This window comes from Balearica regulorum, chromosome Z (assembly GCF_011004875.1).
Source record: "Balearica regulorum gibbericeps isolate bBalReg1 chromosome Z, bBalReg1.pri, whole genome shotgun sequence".
NCBI classification, from domain to species: domain Eukaryota; kingdom Metazoa; phylum Chordata; class Aves; order Gruiformes; family Gruidae; genus Balearica; species Balearica regulorum.
In genome coordinates this window covers 566,802-585,565 of record NC_046220.1, presented here as the reverse complement: position 1 = coordinate 585,565, position 18,764 = coordinate 566,802, and the positions used below count along the sequence as shown (strand labels likewise).

The 18,764-nt window shown below is 54.5% G+C and overlaps 1 protein-coding gene across 4 annotated transcripts in view; it reads right to left on the bottom strand.

The window, feature by feature from the left end:
* The window catches only part of PAX5 (paired box 5), a 140,962-nt gene that overhangs the window by 33,415 nt on the left and 88,783 nt on the right, over nt 1-18,764 (bottom strand). For all 4 annotated transcript variants that reach the window (XM_075739786.1, XM_075739787.1, XM_075739788.1 and 1 more), the window contains one exon: nt 3,380-3,481. In XM_075739786.1, coding sequence (XP_075595901.1) covers nt 3,380-3,481 — 102 coding nt within the window. The remainder of the gene's footprint in view (nt 1-3,379; nt 3,482-18,764) is intronic.

Genomic DNA, 18,764 nt, shown 5'->3' with positions numbered 1-18,764 from the left:
CACACCGCAGCATTTCACTTGTGCCCTGTGCTGTCAGAGCACTGTGGTCTGCTGGAACTGCACCACCTCTCAGAGAGCTCCTCTCCAGTCACGTTTATGGGGTGACAGCCACCAAAAAGACAGGAGAAGCGTACGGGACCTGTGACCTGCAGAAGGAACGCGTTTACGGGAGCCTCAAGTGATGGCAGATCTGAGTTTGTAAGCTCTGGACTGAAATCGAAGCCATGTGTTTCTTGGTTGGTTCCTTCAGAGAAAAGTATTTGATTAATTTATTCTCTGGGCCACGGCAGACATTCATGAGCCACATAAAAAAGGAAATTCCCTATTGATGCACAAGTCCCTGTCTTTGCAGGGAAGGAAGGGAGAAGATCTGAGAGTGTGGTCCAGGTGTTTTTGCCAGGCGTGGCGGGGCAGGGGGGACAGGTTCCCGGCTGCGTCCTTGCCTGCGGGAGAGGCAGGGATGGAGCCAGGGCTGGCAGGGGAAGCAGCATCTCCTGTTCAGATGAACAGTGGGGAGCCGGAGGAGAGATAAGCACTGATAAGCAGCTGAATCAACACAGCTCCTGTCTCCACTTTTCAGCCTGGAGATGCCAGGGAGCTGGACGGTCTCCCCTGCCCCGCGGGCGTGCTGCAGACCCCGGCAGATGCAGGACTAGCACCAGCAGCGCAGTGAGGGACGCGTTTACTCACAGCAGCACAAGCGATGGCAGCAGCAACAAGCAGGCAACAAAGCACCGCCTATGTCTTATCATGTATACATTTCTCCCACGTCTCTAAGCACTTAACTCACACAATTACTTAATTACGAGCAGAAATTCATGGCTAACGATTAAAAATCTTATCGAGGAAGCACATTTCTAGCAGACGCTCCGAAAACTATGATGAAGCAGCGGCAGGTCGTGAAACGAATCCCTGAGACCTGGTACAACAGGCACGTGCCCTGGCTTGGGCACGGCGATTTGGCCATTTCAGAACGAGCGGGGATGTGCCAACGGCACCAGACCGGATCCGTCACCTGCTTCTGGGTCAGCCCCTCGGGGACTGTGGTGCTTTTCCCAGCAAGGCTCTGAAACTGGTCCTGCGAAGGACAGGAGTCAAAGAAGGATTGAGCATGTGTTTTGGATGCTAGTTAGCAAATTCTCACTTAAATGAGAAGGAGAACCTACAGGAATTGCAGCTGACCTTCACACTAGCTGGAGCAGAAGGTTGTTATTAAAGGAACCAGTGAGAGGAACAGTGCAGTTATTCAATATAATGGGTCACACCAGCCTATGTGTAGTTAAAAATAAAATCTATTACCTGGGAAAATCGGCTCAGACGACTCTACATCACCGAACCCTCACTGCGTCTCCTCTGGCTGAGCCCCGCCAAGCCCCACGTCCTGCAGTTTTGCCATCCCACCCTGGCAGCTGCTCCTGAACGGCCGGTAACACCTGATGCATTGATTCCCACCACCGCAAAAAAGAAGGAAGAGCAAGTATTTTCTTTATCTGGGGAAGGGATCGGGGCTCACAGCTGGAATTTCAGCAAAAATTGTTCTGAAAGAAGGCAGTAGATTCCCACAAGGTTTCTAAAAGCCTCTAAATCTCCCTCTTCACCAGGAACGTTGTGTCCAGCGCACATGGGCTTTCAGATAGATGTTCCCCCTCAGCAGGGGGATGCGCCTGGACCGAGGGGGGTCCCAGGAGGGAGGAGGGGACCAGCGGGGCAGGACGTCTGACCCACCGGGCACAGGCACGACGGACGGAGCCTGCCGCTCCCCACGCTTTAAGGTGCGATTACAGCTTGTGGTCGTGCTAAAGAGTTGATGCAAGTTCAGACCTTCGGCTGATGTGAGCAGTCGGCTGTGCCATCAGTCAGGCAGGCCTGGCTGCGGACAGAAGAAATACACCAACAACAGTGTCTGTATGCGTGTGTGTCCATCAGAAATGGCGTGAAACAAGGACCAAACCTCACACTCCTCTCAAACAGGACTTGCTTTCAGGTGTTCACTTTTTATTCTCACTTCTCACAACCTGCATCTGATACCCACTCAGCAGCTCTTTCTGACGTTACATTTTATGAGTAAAAACTGTTTTCTACACAGTCTATGATCTAACTTCCATAGCCAGTTTCTAATTCTAATAAACACATAAAATGGTTGTTTTTTTTTTTTTCTTAACTCGTTAGCAATCTGGTAGAACCCAATTTGCCGAATATAATCAAGGCTGGTAACGAAGACTAACCCCGAAAGAGCTTGGAATCACCATCACCAACTCCCACTTTCCTATTACAGGTTTTTTTTTCCTAAATCACCACCTCCTGGGGCCATGTGATAAAATCCCACTTTGAGGGATTTTCCTCAGTAACTCGCTGACCTTGCTGACTCCAAAGAGCTGGCTCAGATGATCTGAAGGTCTTGGAAAGCAACACGGGGGAAGAAAGAGAATCCCCAAGTTATCACCACTTTGTAAATCATATGATACTTAGGGGGCAGATTCGGGATTTTTAACATATGTATTTGGGCCTCAGAATACCAGCGGTGCCAGTCACGTCCAGACCAAAAGCAGCAGAGCTCGGGGACAAATCCCAGCAGTTCTTTCAAGCCAAAACAAATGTGCTGATTTCCAGCAGTATCTGACCTCCAGCGCCGGGGCAGGAGCAAGCTCAGCTCCGTCTCCCACCACCGCTCGCTGCCAGCACCCCGACGTCGCCGTCCTACCGTGGGTCGCGCGCAGATCCTCAGCCGACAGCGACGGAGGGTTGCACCGATGACATTACGCGCCTGCGGACCCTGCTGTGCCTGCCCTGGGCGCCTGCACGCCCTCCACTCCCACTGGCCTCACAGGCAAGTGCTGGCCACCGGCCGGCTCATGCGACCCGAGGCTCCGAAAGGGGAATTACAGAAACAGAGCATCCTGAGGACAGCTCAGTGTGCCCCAGGAGTCAGCTGGATGGGCACAGTTTTGCACAGAGAAATGCTGCGGTCAGGATACGTCCATCCCCCAAGGGCCGGCGACCTCAGCACTGGGACAGCACGGAGGGACACCGCGTCTTTGGAGAAAACAGGCGGCTTAGAGCAAAGCCTGCGTCAAACGGGAAGCGCCTGGCACCGTCCAAACCGGAGCAGTCCCCAGGCTCCACAGGAGGGGGGCTGGCGGCTCTTTCAGCATCCCCGTGCAAATGATTTGCTTTGGCCGTCTGCAGGCTGGATTACTGCCGTGCTGGGGGGCCTGTTCCTCCTTCGGCAGGCCCACCCCGCACCTCCCCTTCCCCTTCCGCGCTGTGGCCTCTGCCTCGCGCTCGCCTCAGCATCCACAGAGTGCCGCGCTTTCCTCCTGAAATGCTGTCTTTTTCCTTCCTTCCCCTTCTGTTCCCCCCCCCTGGTTTGAAGACTCACCAGGCACCATTCCTGTCAGCGCTGGAGCGGAGTAGCTGCCCTGTCCGGCGGGAGGGACGTGCGGCGGGTATCCTGGGAGGGTTGTGCTTGCCAGCTCGCGACCTGAGGAATCAAACCAACAAATCACCACGTGAGCATCGCGACGAGCGGACACGGTTTTACATCTCCCCGAGCGCACAGAACACAGCCATGCATTTGTCATCGCTGCTCTGCGAGGACCAGCGTGGGATTTCCAGTCTGGCAGGGAGGGGAGGCACAGTTTTGCTTTCTCTATAAACTGCCACAAAGCTCCGACAAAGTGAGAGACGAGAAGGGGAAGAGCAGAGCTCTGCAGGGAGAGGAACGCGCCCGCCTGAACTCTGGCTGCTCGCCCCTATTCCCACGTTCCTCCAAAGCTCAGATTTGTAAAGTCAGAAACAGCAAAATGTGAAATAACATTGATCTTAATGACACTTTCCCGGAAAACTCTCCAGAAAATCACAGTGCACGTGCTGACAGTTTGCAGAGATCTGAATACAATGCAGGACTTTGTTTTTATCTCTTTTTAAAGCCAGTTAAAATTAAAAAAAAGAACAAACACAAGACATTAAGATGTGAAGATAGTTTAAAATGTAGTTTGCTGAGGTGCAGAAGAAGGGTCAGATTCATAGACACAGCCTGATCAGGTGCTCTCAGACCACAGAAACATGTCTCTTTATTCAAGTACCCACACCTCTTCCATGGAAATAACCCTGCAGAAAGCAGGCGGTGGGGTGTCCCCACCTCCCTCTGCCCCTGGACCAGGGGGCTGGGGTCCCGTCTCTCCCCCCGGCCCCGCAGGCACAGCTCCCAGCGCCGCCGGGGACAGGTCGCTGCCCGCGCAGCGCAGAGGAGAGGTGCAGGCAGCACAGCTCGCACAGCACAGCAGAAGTGACGTCCAGACCCTGCCCAGACCCTGCGTCCCCTCCAGGGATCCCGGGATAGCCGCAGGCTGCCACAGCAGGAACTGGGGGAAATCGCTGTCTGCTGCGAGGAGAAAGGGATGCTCCTGTGATTCCACCAGCAAGGAGCCACCCCTCACAACAGGGAGAACCCTGTAGCCCACCCGTGGTCTTCTCCTGGACTCCCACGGCATCCTCGGGCAGATCGCTTCTCCAAGGAAAAGTTGCCTTCAGAGGACTCTGGGGTGTGTGGCAGCGTCTACCCGGGGACACCATGGCCAGGTCTGCAGCTGGACGCGGCGCTGCCTCCCCTCCCGGTGAGCATCACACGCACCGCTCGGCCACCGCTCTGCTACGGGGACCTGCCCAACCCGCCGACCCGCCGCGACCACGCTGCTGCCGGCGTGAGGAGCGAGGGGACCCTCACGGTGGGGACTGGCCCCTCTGGCCAAACCGCAGGCTCAGCAGCAGCGGCACAGGCAGGCACGGAGCTCTGAGAAGCTGAGTGTGCACTTCAGGTCAGGGAAAGGGACCTCAGGGTGCAGGTAGCCCCCAGCATGAGGGATGCACCCCCGCTCCTCCCACCTCTGCACCGTACGGACCGCGCGGGCTGCAGCTGGCTCCCAGATGCTGTCGGCCCAAACCAGCCCGTGTGCCGGCAAAACCCACTGTGAGCGCTGGTTCCGTCACCAAAATGTGGCATGTCAGATCAACAAGGAAAGTGATGAGACTTTGTTGATTTTAGCACCACTGACAAGAAGAAATGCACAGATCCTCGTCTTCAGATCGTTTTCCATAGGCATTTGATTTTATGATGGCATTTTTTTCAAGTTTCTAGAGCTTGGAGAGGTTGAAACTAAATGTTTTCCCATGAGCCAAAACCGTTTTTGAACTTTTTTGGTTGGCAGAGATTTTGTGCCACGATTTCATTTTGAACTGATCTAAAAATAAAATTTTAAAATCTTTCTTTTTTTGTTATCGTCAAAGAAATGAGATCTCATCTGATGAGACGAGAGACAGGAATGTAAGTTATTGCAAATTGCTGCTCACCACCCCCGGGTCATGGCCACGAAGGCCGCTTCCCCCACCGCCCCCCGTCAGACGAAGGGGCCCGTGCCGAAACGCCTCGGCAGCACCTGGCATGCAGGCATCGCTGCGATGATCTCTCAGCACATGCCCCACTTTCCTCAGCGCTCTGCATCCACAAATCGGGATGCGTGCTGTTCCTCTCAGGCCCTTCCTACAGAATATTTATGGTGCATCCACATCCTGAAAGAATTTAAGGTTCAAAACAATTGATTAATTTGCTCTCCGGTTCTAGGGGGAAGCCAGATCCCTTACGGAAGGGCCTCAAGAATTCTCATTATTCAATGCAAGCAGAAAATGGCTCTTTTAGATTAAAACGTTCTCCCCTTGTCACTGCCCTGCTTCCTTCTCTCCTGCACAAAATTAAACTCCGATGATGCCAGCTCTGCAGCCTGGGGAAGGCAGAAGTATCTGCAATCTACTTAAATTTGGCCGCAGAAACAAAGTTCACCCCCAGCGCTGGCAGGGAGCACCGGCCCTTGACTAAGACCGTCCCTAACGCAGAAAAGCATCTCCCAGCCTGACCTCCGTGCTGGTCCCACCGCCCAGGAGTCCCCCGGTGACCAAGGAAGGGCCACCACCACCCTCCCCTCCTCGGCAGCGTAGTGTCACCACGGAACAGCTCGGCAGCTCGTCTCCCAAAGGTGCCCAGGTCTGTGGGCCAACAGGAGAGCCTCCCCTCCTGTCCATTGCGTCCCATGCCCAAATTAAGAGTTCTGGCATCTGCCAACAAGTGTTTACAGCAGGGTCACTGCAGATGGGCCTCAGGGAGGTGGCCAAGGGGGGGCTGGTAAAAGCCATGGGCGCAGCTGCAAGTGCTGCAACCCCACCTCGTCCTCTCAATTGCAACTGATGTCCTTCCCCCCCCCCAAAAAAAAAAGGAGTGGAGCATCCCTGTCCTGCACGAGATTTTCCTCCAATACTGGCAAGTTTCAATTGCACTGAAATGATTTATTTCAGCAAAACATTAATAACCCCGGCACAAAGAGAGGGTAAGAAGCAGCCTCCACCCCAGGGTCTTCCTACCCTACAGGAGCAAAGCAGCCAAGAGGAAGCGAACATCTGCATTTTAGCAGTGGCCACAGAGACATGGAGACCGACGTCCTTCTAGACACGTTTATTCCTAAGTACTTTCAGTCTGGGGTTTTTTAAGGGTATTTTATAGGCCCCAAGTTGGAGACAGGGAACGGGTGTCTGTGGGCAGAGCTGCCTCCCTCCCTGCCTCGCTGGGCTGGCGTCACGCAGGACAGAGCAGCTCAGCTGCCAGCTCCAGCCCGCGGAGAACCTCAACCGGAGCAGAGCTGAGCAGGATTTTTCCAAGAACAACTTCTGCCAGCGCTATGAGGCCACTCATATGAGTACTCAAATGCGCTGCTGAGATTGGCCTGGAGTGGCCCCCCTTGGAGAGGCTGGCAGCCCCAGCAGCACGGTACCTTCAGCAGTATCTGCTGGCCTGCAGCTGGCATGTCTCCGTGACGGAGGGAGCAGACAGCAGGTCCTGTGCCCTCCAGCCTGGAGGAGGAGATCTTGCCTTCTCCTTCGCCCTGCCACCTTCTCCAGGCCACCTCGCTGACCTCCTGCATTGCTGCAGAGCATCTCCAAGGGGTGCACCAGCACGACGGCTTGGACCCATCGCTCACCCAGCACCCAAAGGAGAAGTGCCTTAGGGGAGGGGGTCTAGGCAACCTGTGCGAGGGGGGCTGAGTTCCAAACGCACACGATACACCGTGCTTGTGTTACTGAAGGTGGAAGAGGTCCACGTTCTTCAAGCCAGTCAAGGTATTCTGGAGGCTCAGGAGAGCGTCCAGCAGCCAGGTGTGATGCACAGGAACTGGGCTGCCACCGCATGAGGGTGGCACGCTGCTGATGCCACATCCTATTTCTACAAGCCAGAGACCAAAGTGCCACCCTCCACCACTGCAGCTAAGCCAGCGACTGGTTTGAAATAGGTTGATGGAGATAGGATAAAAACAGTAATAACATCAGAAATGGGGTTTGGACAAAAAATGTGAGTACAGGATTACTGCGCTCCACAACCCTTGCCACAGCTTCACACAGATACAGGCAAACAACCCCTCTTCGAAAAGCAAAGACGCAGAGCAGAAGAGACCTGAGGTCACGATGACTGCCAAAGACGAGCTCATTTTCAGTTTTAAGTACTACTACAGATGAGCTGCTTTCCCTCTCCAAGTCTCAGCCTTTCCGTTTCCCCAATGGAGAAAAAATTTCACCACTTGTTCAGTGAGCTGCTGCGAGTCTGATGGATTGGAAGTGCTGCCGCACGCTGAGCAATGAGACGTTTCAAACACTTTTCCCACCCAGGTGCTGCAGCAAGGACAGACTGGCCAAGCAGCCGCTCGGGCGGGCGGGCAGGCAGCGGCGTGTGGATAAAGCATTGCCTTGTGACGGCGCGGAGCCGTGCAGGAGGGGATGGCACCGGCATGGGCACCGGCATGGGCATGGGCATGGGCATGGGCATGGGCATGGGCATGGGCATGGGCACGGGCACCACGCTTCCCTGCGGGAGCTCACAGCCAGCCACGCCACAGGGCCAGGGCTGCCCCGGGGCTCTGAGCACCCGAAGCACTTTGCACCACAGCTCCTCTGCAGGTGCTGAGATACCGCAAGGTTTGCAACACCCAGTTCTGCTCTGAGGAAAGCACTCAGCCTGGAGTCCCAGCTCCCTCCAAAGCCCCAACAAGCCTGTGTGCAGCCACCGCTGCTCTCAGGGAGCTGCCCGTGCTGCTGGGATCGTGCTCGCCTCCGGGGCTTCCCAGTGCCGGACCAGCACGGCAGAGCTCCCGCGCCTGCTGCACGCCGCAGGGCACCTGCGTGGAGGGGCTGCCTGCAAACAGGCCCCGGGCTGAGGGAGCACATCCAGCTGAAAACAACCGATACCATGCCAGCTAGACCCGTCCAGAAAGGGGCTGGGGCTGGGGGCCACGTAGCTGCAGAGCAAAGGCACTCCAGGGTCGGGAGCACCAGCACCCCAGCTGGCGTTGGGGCCAGCGGAGCAAACGCCTCTGTTGCAGACACTCCTGCACATGCACAACCATCATGAGCTCGCTACGGGGATGAAAAGTTGCACATCGTTTCCAGTCTTGGGCACATCCCTGCCAGAAGTCATCCCACGTTACTCCAAAGACCAGAATACCGCAATGTGTGGTAATAACGGCATCAACTGGCACCGTGGGACCGAAGGGCACAGCCACGTGTCAAAGTGCTTGGCTCTGCACACAGAAGACACGTAATAAATGTCCGTCCCTCCATTCACCAGGAGCTGGCAGTGCGTGTGCACTGAAAACAAGTTATCATTTCTCAAAAAGAGTGCAAATAAGTAATTTTCTTCCACAAAAGAAATTACTTTGCAGCCAGCTGCAGGAGAGGTCAGCAACACGCCTCTGAGCAGACGTGGCAAGCAGCGCTCAGCCATCGGCAAATGCCCCCGCTCCGGCACGAGCTGCCGAGGCCGGCTGGGGCAGAGAGCAGCGTGCGGCAGCAAAGGACTCTCCTGTCCCCAAACTACGGTGAAAAAAAACGAGGGAGCTTTACAGAAGCATTCTTCAGTTCACCTGACTTTAAAAAAAAAAAAAAAAAATCAAAAGGCGGCAAAGAGCATTTCCAAGTGTGTCTTTGTATACTACTCTGTGTAAATGTGAATCCAATTAACTTCAAATTTAACTACTAATGAAATTATCTCATTTTGCTATCAGCTCAGCTCTCATCCATGGCAGTAATTAACCACTGGGGGTTGTCACTCCCAGACACATGACACGAGGACTTCCCCAAGCTCAGGTGCTTCAAACCCTTGCAGAATTCATTACCCTGACAGTGTGAAAACCCTTCACTTTCAATACCACAGGGCACCAACACGGTTTTTTCCCTTTATCTAACTGATTGCCAGTAACAGTATGAAAGAAATGAACCCACTAGAGAGGTAATTAATTACTGCAAAGGATACATTAGAAAATGCAGGGGGTTCAGGTGGTGGGGAGGGGGCTTACGGAGCCCCTTTGCCGTTGCAATAGCGGGGCCGGTGATTTTCCTCTCCGAGACGCGTTGCGGGCTGCACCGAGGGGAACCGAGCCGTCACCCGTCGCTCCATGCTTAGAGCAGACGTGAAATTGCCATCAGCTCGGGAGCGTGGTCAACGATTAGGCAGCGCACTGGGTTAATGGGGTAATCCCACCTCTCCAGAGACAAAGGTTCAACACCAACAGGTCGCCACTGTTGGAACAGCCAGCCTGGCCATGCCGGTGATCGCCGTGCGTGCTCGCTCTCATCGCAGGCATCGCTGCAAGGCGTTCGCCGGTCTGAAACAGCCACCCGAGGCAGCGCGCACCCCACATCATGCCCAGCTCTGGGGTGCTCCACCAGCAGAGACCAGCGTCTCCCCGGGGTCCATCTCCCACACGCGCATCCTCTCCGCCCCTGCCCAAAGCAGGGTCCCCCCAGACCTGCCCACCTGCACAGAGCACAGACTCCCCAGCTCCACGCAGAGGCTGCTGCCTCACCTGGCTCTTCGTGTCTTTCCAGAAAACATTTTTTTAAAGTGCAGGTTTATGCTAAGTGGGGATGGAGACGTGCCGCCACACCGGCACACTGTGAACTGCCCGCAGGATCGTGCGAGGAGCCTGGCAGGTGCTTCCAGCGCCGTCCCATTCGGTCTGCTCATCTGCACCTCTCGCCCGGCAGCACGCGAGGAACCCCGACGCTGGCTGTAGCAGGGATGCAGTGTTCACGACTACGGCACTGCACCAGCGGAATGGGCAAACCCGTTCCAAAAGGCAGACAAGTTGGATGGATCGGACTTGGCTGTCAGCTCTGCTCCCTCCGAAATGACCTCGCGCAGTCTCTGAGATCCTGCAGCATGGTGGGAGAAGGACGGCGCCTGCCCCTGCAGTCCGGTTCCTGGCCCTGGCACATGGCACTGCCTTCACCAAGCGCCTGCAAGTGCCGGTAGCAGGGGAGGGGAGCTGCACTGGTGCTGCCCTGCTGCCAGGACCCCCCGGGACCATCCCACTGCCCCCAGGAGCCAGCACGCATCCTTCTCTCTATCGATAGGCGGAGACGGTGTTTTGGGAGACACTTTGTCTCCGGGAAGCAAACCCAAATTTCCAGCCTATTTACTCAAATCTGTTAACAGAACTGACTTTTCTTCTGAAAAATCCAGCATCCACTTAGAAAAGCTCTTCCCTTGCCCAGTGAAGATTTTGACAATGCTAACCCTGTTGTTTCAATCATTACCCTAAAGAAAATGTTTTGGCCAGACGCACAACCCTGCTAGCAGGAAAAGGACCGGACAAGCTCCATCAGCCGGCTCCTGCTCCCCCCCACCGCTGCCTGGGGACACGCATGTCACACCCAGGGTCTGCCCAGGGCAGCAGCGCAGGGCAGCGGAGCACCCAAACCAGAGACGAGCATGCCTTAAAATAATTATCTAGTTTTATCACATAAGAAACACTGCTCCACGCTCGGCACAACAGCAGTGCGACGCCTCCGTCATCACTGCCTCCGGTCCAGAGCCACCGCGCACATGCCCCGGCGTTGGGTCCAGCCTGAGCGCGGCTCAGACTTTACACCCGGCCAGTGCCCATGGGATCGCATCTCGCCCATTACGGAGGGAACGGAGACGCCACCGGCGCAGGACCCCAACACACCAAAATGCCGGTGTTAATGAATAACTTCCCTCCTGTGCTCATCTAGCTCTATTTGTGGACATCAAACCTAGTGCGGCATGCTTACTGCGATGAGTTACCTCTCCTGCACCTAATTAGAGGCAGATAAAACAGTGGTAACACACAGATCACCTGTAATGATTTTGCTGACTCGATTATTCTTCTGACAATTAGCTCTGGCTGCCAAAGCCTCACAGGAATGTCAAAGTCTACTTCCTACAAAGCAGGTAATGTCACAGGTGTGACCATGAAATCAATAATGAGGCATAGCTCTTGCAGAGGGCATCCAGGTCAGATGGAACAGCCCTTAAATTAAACATTGATAAGCAGAACACAATTATCCATCATGTTTAAGTGCCTGCGTGAAATTAGCAGCCGGGGAATGGGAGCAGTGGGGGAAAGATTAGTGGAGGAGGTATTGAAATGCACAGTGTCCACCGTGACTGGGGCTGCAAGGGCTTGTGACAGCAGCGCCGTAATCTGCTATCAAAGCTATAAAATTCAGATTAAACACACTGTGCTGAAACAGGCATTGTAGACGTGGATCTGTTTTTCTCCTCACCTGCAAGGCAGCAGCAGATGTCTGAGGAAGTCCAGAGATGCCCTTCGTAGCAGGTGTCTTTCCTACTCTTTCCATTGACACAACTACGCTCTTAAAAAAGGGGCAGGGCAGGGAAAAGAAAAAGGAAGGAAGAACAGTACTTTCTGGCAGAGCAGAAATGCAGTGGAGAAGTACAGACAAATACTCCAGCCTGTTTGCTCTGCAATTTCTAAGCGAGGGTCCTGGAGCTGCAGAGTGCTCTGCCCTCAGCCTCGTCTCTTCTGGACAATCTCTTCTGGCTACTGCTGCATAAAACTCCCGTCCCTTCTTCCTTGCAGCCACGGAGCTCCTGCACCCTATAAACAACCTGACGGTCCAGCTTGTCACATACTTTTTAGGGTTGCTAGCAGGAGAAGGCTTTGTCTGCAGACTGGAGCTAGGCCGCACCCTGTCATCCACCTTCACCTTCAAACTCTGTCTGGGTCCCCTTCCCTCCCATAATGATGCCAGATTAGAATTCCCTGGGTTGACCCCTCATTTAACGCACATAGACATGAATTATCGGAGGGGACGTCTGCGTGGAGACTAGGAAAAGATACTCTAGGTGGACAATGTCTCTCAAGAACCCACCTCCACGCTAATTCTTGTGTGACCAACAATTAGCCAGCTACTAAAACACATCAGCGTAAGCTAACCTTTCCCTGGCTGTCAATAAGCAAAACCTTCATGCCTCACAACCTTCCTCTTCGTCCAGCTCAGCGTGGGGACACAGGCACACCGGCGGTCTGGGCACAGCAAGGCATGGTGTGGTCGGGTCTCGGGTGCCCAGCTACGTGCACGGAGGGATGTGGGGCGGCACGGGGAAGCGAGGGGAAGCACGGCAGCCAGCTGCAGAGGGTCCCCTGCACTCCGGGTGCACGGCACCACTGACTCCAGAGAGGATAACTCACCGCTGCTGGTGCTTCATCCATCAAGAGGGCACTGAGGGGAACGAAGGGCAGATGGAGGTGAGCACAAGAAGGATGAGACCTTGTGGGAGGACATGCGGCGGTCTGGAGGCATTTTATCAACATATCCATTAAATCCCTTCGCGGGGTCCTTCCCCTCCTACACCCGCCAGCAGAACAGCGGAGGAGCAGCAGGGCACAAGCAGCTGCAGCCGGAGCAGCAGCCCACGGGAGCGGGTCCCCTGGGGAAGGCTGCAGTCTGCCCGGCACAGCCTGCCAGTCCCACACGGGCGCTCGTCCCCGCACGGTTCCTGTGTGCTTAAAACCTGCGAACGCCTCTCTGTTACTGAGGAGCACAGTCGGTCCCAAGGGAGGGGACGAAGAGGCAGACGCGGGGACACCCTGCTGCAGGAGCAATGCACCCGGCCTTTGCTCAAGCGTGGTGACGCACAGGAAAAGCGTGCTCTGATGTCGTATCAGTGCAGGAAAGCGGAGTTCAGCAGCACTGGGCAAACACGTGGCTTCCTTAGGTCGCCCAGCCGTGACCTCCAGGTTGCGGGTGCCACGTCAGGCGCGGTGCCAGCGCGGCAGGACCGACGCAGGAGCTGGGCGCTGCACAAAGCGGGGTGCTGGCCGGGGTGTCTCGCCCGTCCCTGCCAGCACCGCTCTGCCCCATCAATGGTGGGGGTGTACCCGTGCTGTTGCAGCCCCTCACTGAAAGCCACTGCAGGCTCTAGCCAGCGCTCCCAGTTCTCTTGATTCGACATCGGCAACATCGGCTCATCAAACAGAATTAGGGGAAGAAAAAAGAAGAGCAAAGCAAAGCAAGCGCGGGCAGGCAGAGAAGCCGGCGTGCCCAGCTGTGTGGCTCAGGGCAGGGGCACACCGGGCAGGCGCCGGCATCCTCCGGCACATGGCAAGGAGGACACGGCAGACCATGGACATCAGGTGCACCTTTATGCCAGAGCCAGCCAAGACCTTTTGTAATGAAATCTTTTTTGTTAAGTGACAGAAATTACAAAAAATATTGAATTGTGAGAACCTGGAGTTCACGCGAGCAGAGAGGCTGTGCATTTGGGCATTTTAACTCCAAAAGCTTCTGGGAACATTTCTGAAGATGTTAGAACATTTGATTTTCCTTAAAAAAAAATAAATAAAAATCTCATTTTCAAGTTTGGAGTGACTTTGCTATGTAAAATGTAAGCTACTGAGGACAGATACAAAAAGTGGTCCAAATAAAAACAAGGGGTACACGCTGCTCTGGGTTGGTTTTACCTTGTTTACTACTTTCAGTTGTTAAACTTTCCTCAGATCTGGGTTTTTTCTAACGGGGAATAACAGGAAAAAAGTCAAAATCTTGAATATTTTCATAGGGCAGGAAAACCCATTCCCCCCCGTCTCAATTTTGAGTACGGCTCAGCATACGCCGGCAGCCACGGAGCCCGCAGGGCTCTGCCACAGCCACGGGAGATTGGACTCTGCGTGTGCTCAACCCGAGACGGGGACCCCAAAAAGGGCTATGGGGGCACAAGGACCCGGCAGCCTCAGCTTGGTTAAGCCACTGGCTGCAGGTCCAGGCTCGGTCCCCCCCACCAGCGCGGAGGAGAAGCATCTCGCCGCACCCCAGGTTTCGGGAGCAGGGGAAGGCAGCTCGTCCTGGCCCCTACAGGACAGGGTCTGCGGGGGGGGAGGCAAAATGAGATCTGCAAGACGAGACCACCGCGTACTTCTCACTGAAATTGATGGAGATATTCAAACAAGTTTTGGGTCTGGTCACACCTTCTCTTTATAGGGAGATGAAGTGTAAAGGTGAGCACTGGCGTCCCCCTGCCCCAGGTGACAGCAAGGAGGGCACAGGGACTTTGCTGAAAACAGCCTGAAACGGGCACGGCTCCCCGTTTGCATTTGCACGGCTCATAATAACAAGACGGGAAGAGGACACGTTGTAGACAATTAGCGTGTAGGAAGTGATGAAGCAGCGTGAGGGAAGCCAATCCAGTTTGCACGGGCTCTGGAAGGAAAACTGACCAGGAAAAAGCAGCCTGGAAGCACGGATGCACAACGGTGTGCGTGGGACAGAGACACGCACAGGCTTCTCCTCCAGCTCTGGTCATACCACTGGTGCCAATTATACCGATCTGCACTTTTCACTGTTTCAAAAGGGATTCACTGCACATCAAGTGCTCTGCTCGGCAATCTGCGTTAGTTTGGAAATGACATCAAGTGTTGCCTTCAAAAGCAAAAAACCCCATGTGTCTACTTATCTGAGAGACCAGTTAGCCTCCTCCTGTCAAAGAGACATGTTAAAAGGGAAGAGAAAAGAAATCTCACATAAAAATAATGGGCTTACCACCATGGCAGATCTTAGCCTAGAAAATACTATTTTTCGGACAAGTGCAGTTCATCGTGTAGTGTATTTTACAAGTAGCAATGAAATGAAACTTAAGTTTAAAATAATAAAACCAAATAAATGCAAAAAAAACCCTCCAAAAAAAAAAAATTAAGGCAACCCCCCCCCAAAAAACAAAACACCTCTTCCTACTGAAATGCAGAAAGTGCCAGTCTGGCTGTTTTTCTGCTGCTGTGTAACATGCTTCTGCATTTCATATCCCCTCGCATCTCAGGTCCAAACGGCCCTTACACACCTCACAACCACTACCAAATTAAAGATGGGGGTTTTTTTCATCCCATTATTTCTAAAATGTACTCCAGCCAGCACACTACATGCAATGAATGAAAGAACTAGGAGAATTAAACCACGCAATGAAACAGTTTTCTGACGAATAAAGCTATGGAAATTTTAGGCTCCATTTACTTCTCAATCTAATTTTGCCCTCCAATGCACATTATGTCTGAAATGGGATCTCATGTGGTTTGATCAGTGCTCTTAACGCATGCAGAAGCAACATATTCCCTTTATTGTTGTTTCCTTTCTGCAGCACAGCAATACTTCTAATAAGAGCAGCACAGCAGGCTCTGTGAGACTGTCTCTACAGTAATCACTGTGCTGCTGGAAAGCGGCAAGATGAGCAAGAGGATCGGCAGCTCGAAAAGTTTGTGGTCTGAGGGACCCCTGTTCCTGCAAATGCAGAGCCGGTTGTTCAACACAGGACAAAAATTGAGAGAGCGACGGATTTATCACACGATGTTTAAATAAAGTATTTTTTTCCTTTTGTTTCTTTTCCAGTGTTTGAATTTTTGCATACGCCCAGAAGCTATTTTCTAGCCTCTCTTTTGCAACCGAGAGGGTTAGAAAGCTAATACCAGTTTGTGAAGAATTACAAATTCCTCTTACTGCAACGGGACTCCAAACACTGGAGCTACAAGAAAAAAACTGCTATGAGCTACGGGATGAAAACCACGGCATTGGCAGCATTTTACTGTGGAGCCACGGGTGCTCCTGCGGACTAAGGGATCTGTATGGAGGAGGTGGCTGGCCTCCAACTTCTCACTCTTCAAGAAACGACAATCCTGCACGTTTTCAACACCACCCTGCAGCTTCACGCCTGTTTAGCAAATATTTAGCAGTTAATAAAAGGGACACCATCTCAGAGCCAGCCTGAGGAGGGTGGGCGGTAGGGGCAGGAGCTGCCCTGAGGACGGAGGAGCTGCCCGCAAGGCAGAGCATCCTTCACCAGGGCCCAGACCTGCCAGACGTGCGGGGCTGTCCGGGGGCGGTTCCGACGCAGCAGCACCCGTCCGGGCAGCCCCCCTGCCCCGACCAGGCAGCGCATCTCCAGCGGCGGGCAGGGCAGCCCACCCCACCTCCTCCTCCTCCTCCGCCTCCTCCTCCTCCTCCTCCTCCTCCTCCTCCTCCTCCTCCTCCTCCTCCCCGCCCGGCAGCTCGGGGGACACTGCCCCCAGGTCCGAGGGCCTGTGGAGGGTCCCAGGGGCCAGGCGAGCTGGAGGGCTGCCGAGCCCCGGGTCCCCGCCACGACCCGCCGGGCCGGGCTGGGGAAGGGGCTTCGTGCTCGGGCCCGGGCGGCAGCGCGGAGGGACCCAGCCGGGCGACCCGGCGAAAGAGGAGGCCGTGGCTCTCCAGCCGCCTTGCGAAGGACAGCAGTGACATCCAGAGGGCTTCTGGGAGCAGTGAGAGCGGGAGGAGAAGCCCAGGAGCCACGCCAACGCCTCCGGCCCCCAGCGGGACCCTTGCAACCCTTCGCCACCTCCCACCCGGAGCCTGACGGTGCTCCGGGGGGTCCCAGCGCTGCTCGGGGACGCGGCGTGTCCAGCCCGGCTCAGGCCGTGCTGCAGCCGGGACCACCCGACGGCGGCGGGTGCCGGGGGCTGCCAAAGCTCTGCGAGACCCCAGACATCCCCCCCCCGACCCCCCCCCGGGCTTCCCCGTCCCACCCGCACCCGTGCAGACAGAGACCCCCCCGGTGCAGGGCAGCCCTGCAGCCCACCAGCACGGGAACGGGGATAACGCATTGTCAGTCAGGTGTTCAGCTCGTTAGATAAGCACAGGGAGAGAAGAAACAACAGCTTCCACCGGTCTGTTTTGCAGAGGCGTTAAAGCTGCGCAGAAATCTTCCATCTCACCAGAATCAATATTTATGATCTGCATCTGGAATTAATCTGAGATGGAGACATTTCCAATCTAGGGATCATTGCTAATGGCATCAGCAGTTTTCTGCTCTTCACAGGAAAAATATTTACATCCTAGATTTTAACATCTCAATTAGGGCTCAACAAAGACCAGATTGACAACCCAAATGTGATTTTTCTGATATTTCAAAAATGTTATTTTTATCCTGGAATAGGATGAAAAGCTGAAATCAGGCATTTTACCTGGATTCTATATGATGGAAAAGTAAAGCTTGGGAAATGTTGAGATACTTGGGTTTCAGTATTTTTCTACCAAAATTTTTTAATTGTCAAGATTGAAATATTTTGTTCTCTTTGAAAGAACCTGAATTTGAAAGAACCTCATTTGAAATCACTTTAAGACAAAATTGCATTTCCCATCTCCCCTGTGAAGCAGCAGGACAGAGTTCCTATTTCCAAGTCCCATCTCCTTCCTAGATGCCTCATAGGTAGATAGCATCTGGCCAGATGTGTAGCTCAACTGATGCACCAGGCAGTTCAGAAAACAATAAACATATGGATTACTTTATGGAAAGCGTCCTCCAGTGAGTTCAGACCAGAGGACAGAATGAGATGTGGAACTACGACTCCCATATAGCATGAAACACAGGAAAAGGTTTAATATTCTGCTGGAAATACTTCATCTCTGCCCAGGAAAGTACTGGGTTGATAAAAAATGCTCCGGTGTGATTTTTCAGCCTGAAACCTGGCCTCCCCACGGGACCACACAGCCCCTTGGCCGCCCTTCCCCATCTCCACGGCTCGTGCCTCACCCCCCGGCACGTGCGGAGCCCGACACACGGACGTTAAACATGGATCTGGCAGCGTTTCGTGGGTTTGTGCATTTGCACCTTCCCCAACACCCAGTGCAGCTTCCCGGCACCCCAGCAGCAACCACCTCGGCCACCCTCTCCCCAGCGCCGACAGATGCCATTTTTGCCAGCGCCAGTCAGTCTGGGGTTCATAGCTGGACCCAGCTGCTGAGCGAGCAACGCAGGCAAGGAGCTGGCTCTGCCTGCACTCTGCCTGTGCTTTGCCACCAGCCAGAAGTCCCTCCCTGACACCCGGGGAAGGAAAAGCTTTGCCAACTGACGGCAGCATCAGCCAAAGGAGGCGGCACCGCGTTGCTCCTGCTTGCAAAAACTACAGGTGCCCTGCCTCATTGCACCAGGGTGACTAAAATTCAGTCAAAAAATGCAATTAGGATATTTAGACATTAACCAATGCACCTTTTTGAGGGCTGTTGCGTGTTAAAAGCAGCTGGTGGGATTTTACTCCCAAGCCATGGTGGAAGATGCCCCTTCTGCCGCGTTCAAGCAGGACCAGAGCAGCCCCTCCAGCGCGGCGCCAGGACCAGGGGATGCTGCAGTGGTGCTGGGGCTGAGCTGTGGGGTACCTCAGATGCCCCCCCATGGAACCGGGGGGGCTGTGCAGCCTGTCCAGGTCTGGGTGAGATGCTCAGGGTTTGCCCAGCCCTCGGCCATCACCCTCCACGTGGCAGCTCCCCGCTCAAATGTCCCCCCGCCCGCTCCCCTCCAAGCAGCACAGCCGAGGATGGGGAGCGGGGAGACAAAAGGGGGGCGGGAGAGTGGCCAGAGGAGTCCCGGCCCATGGTGCCCGTCATGG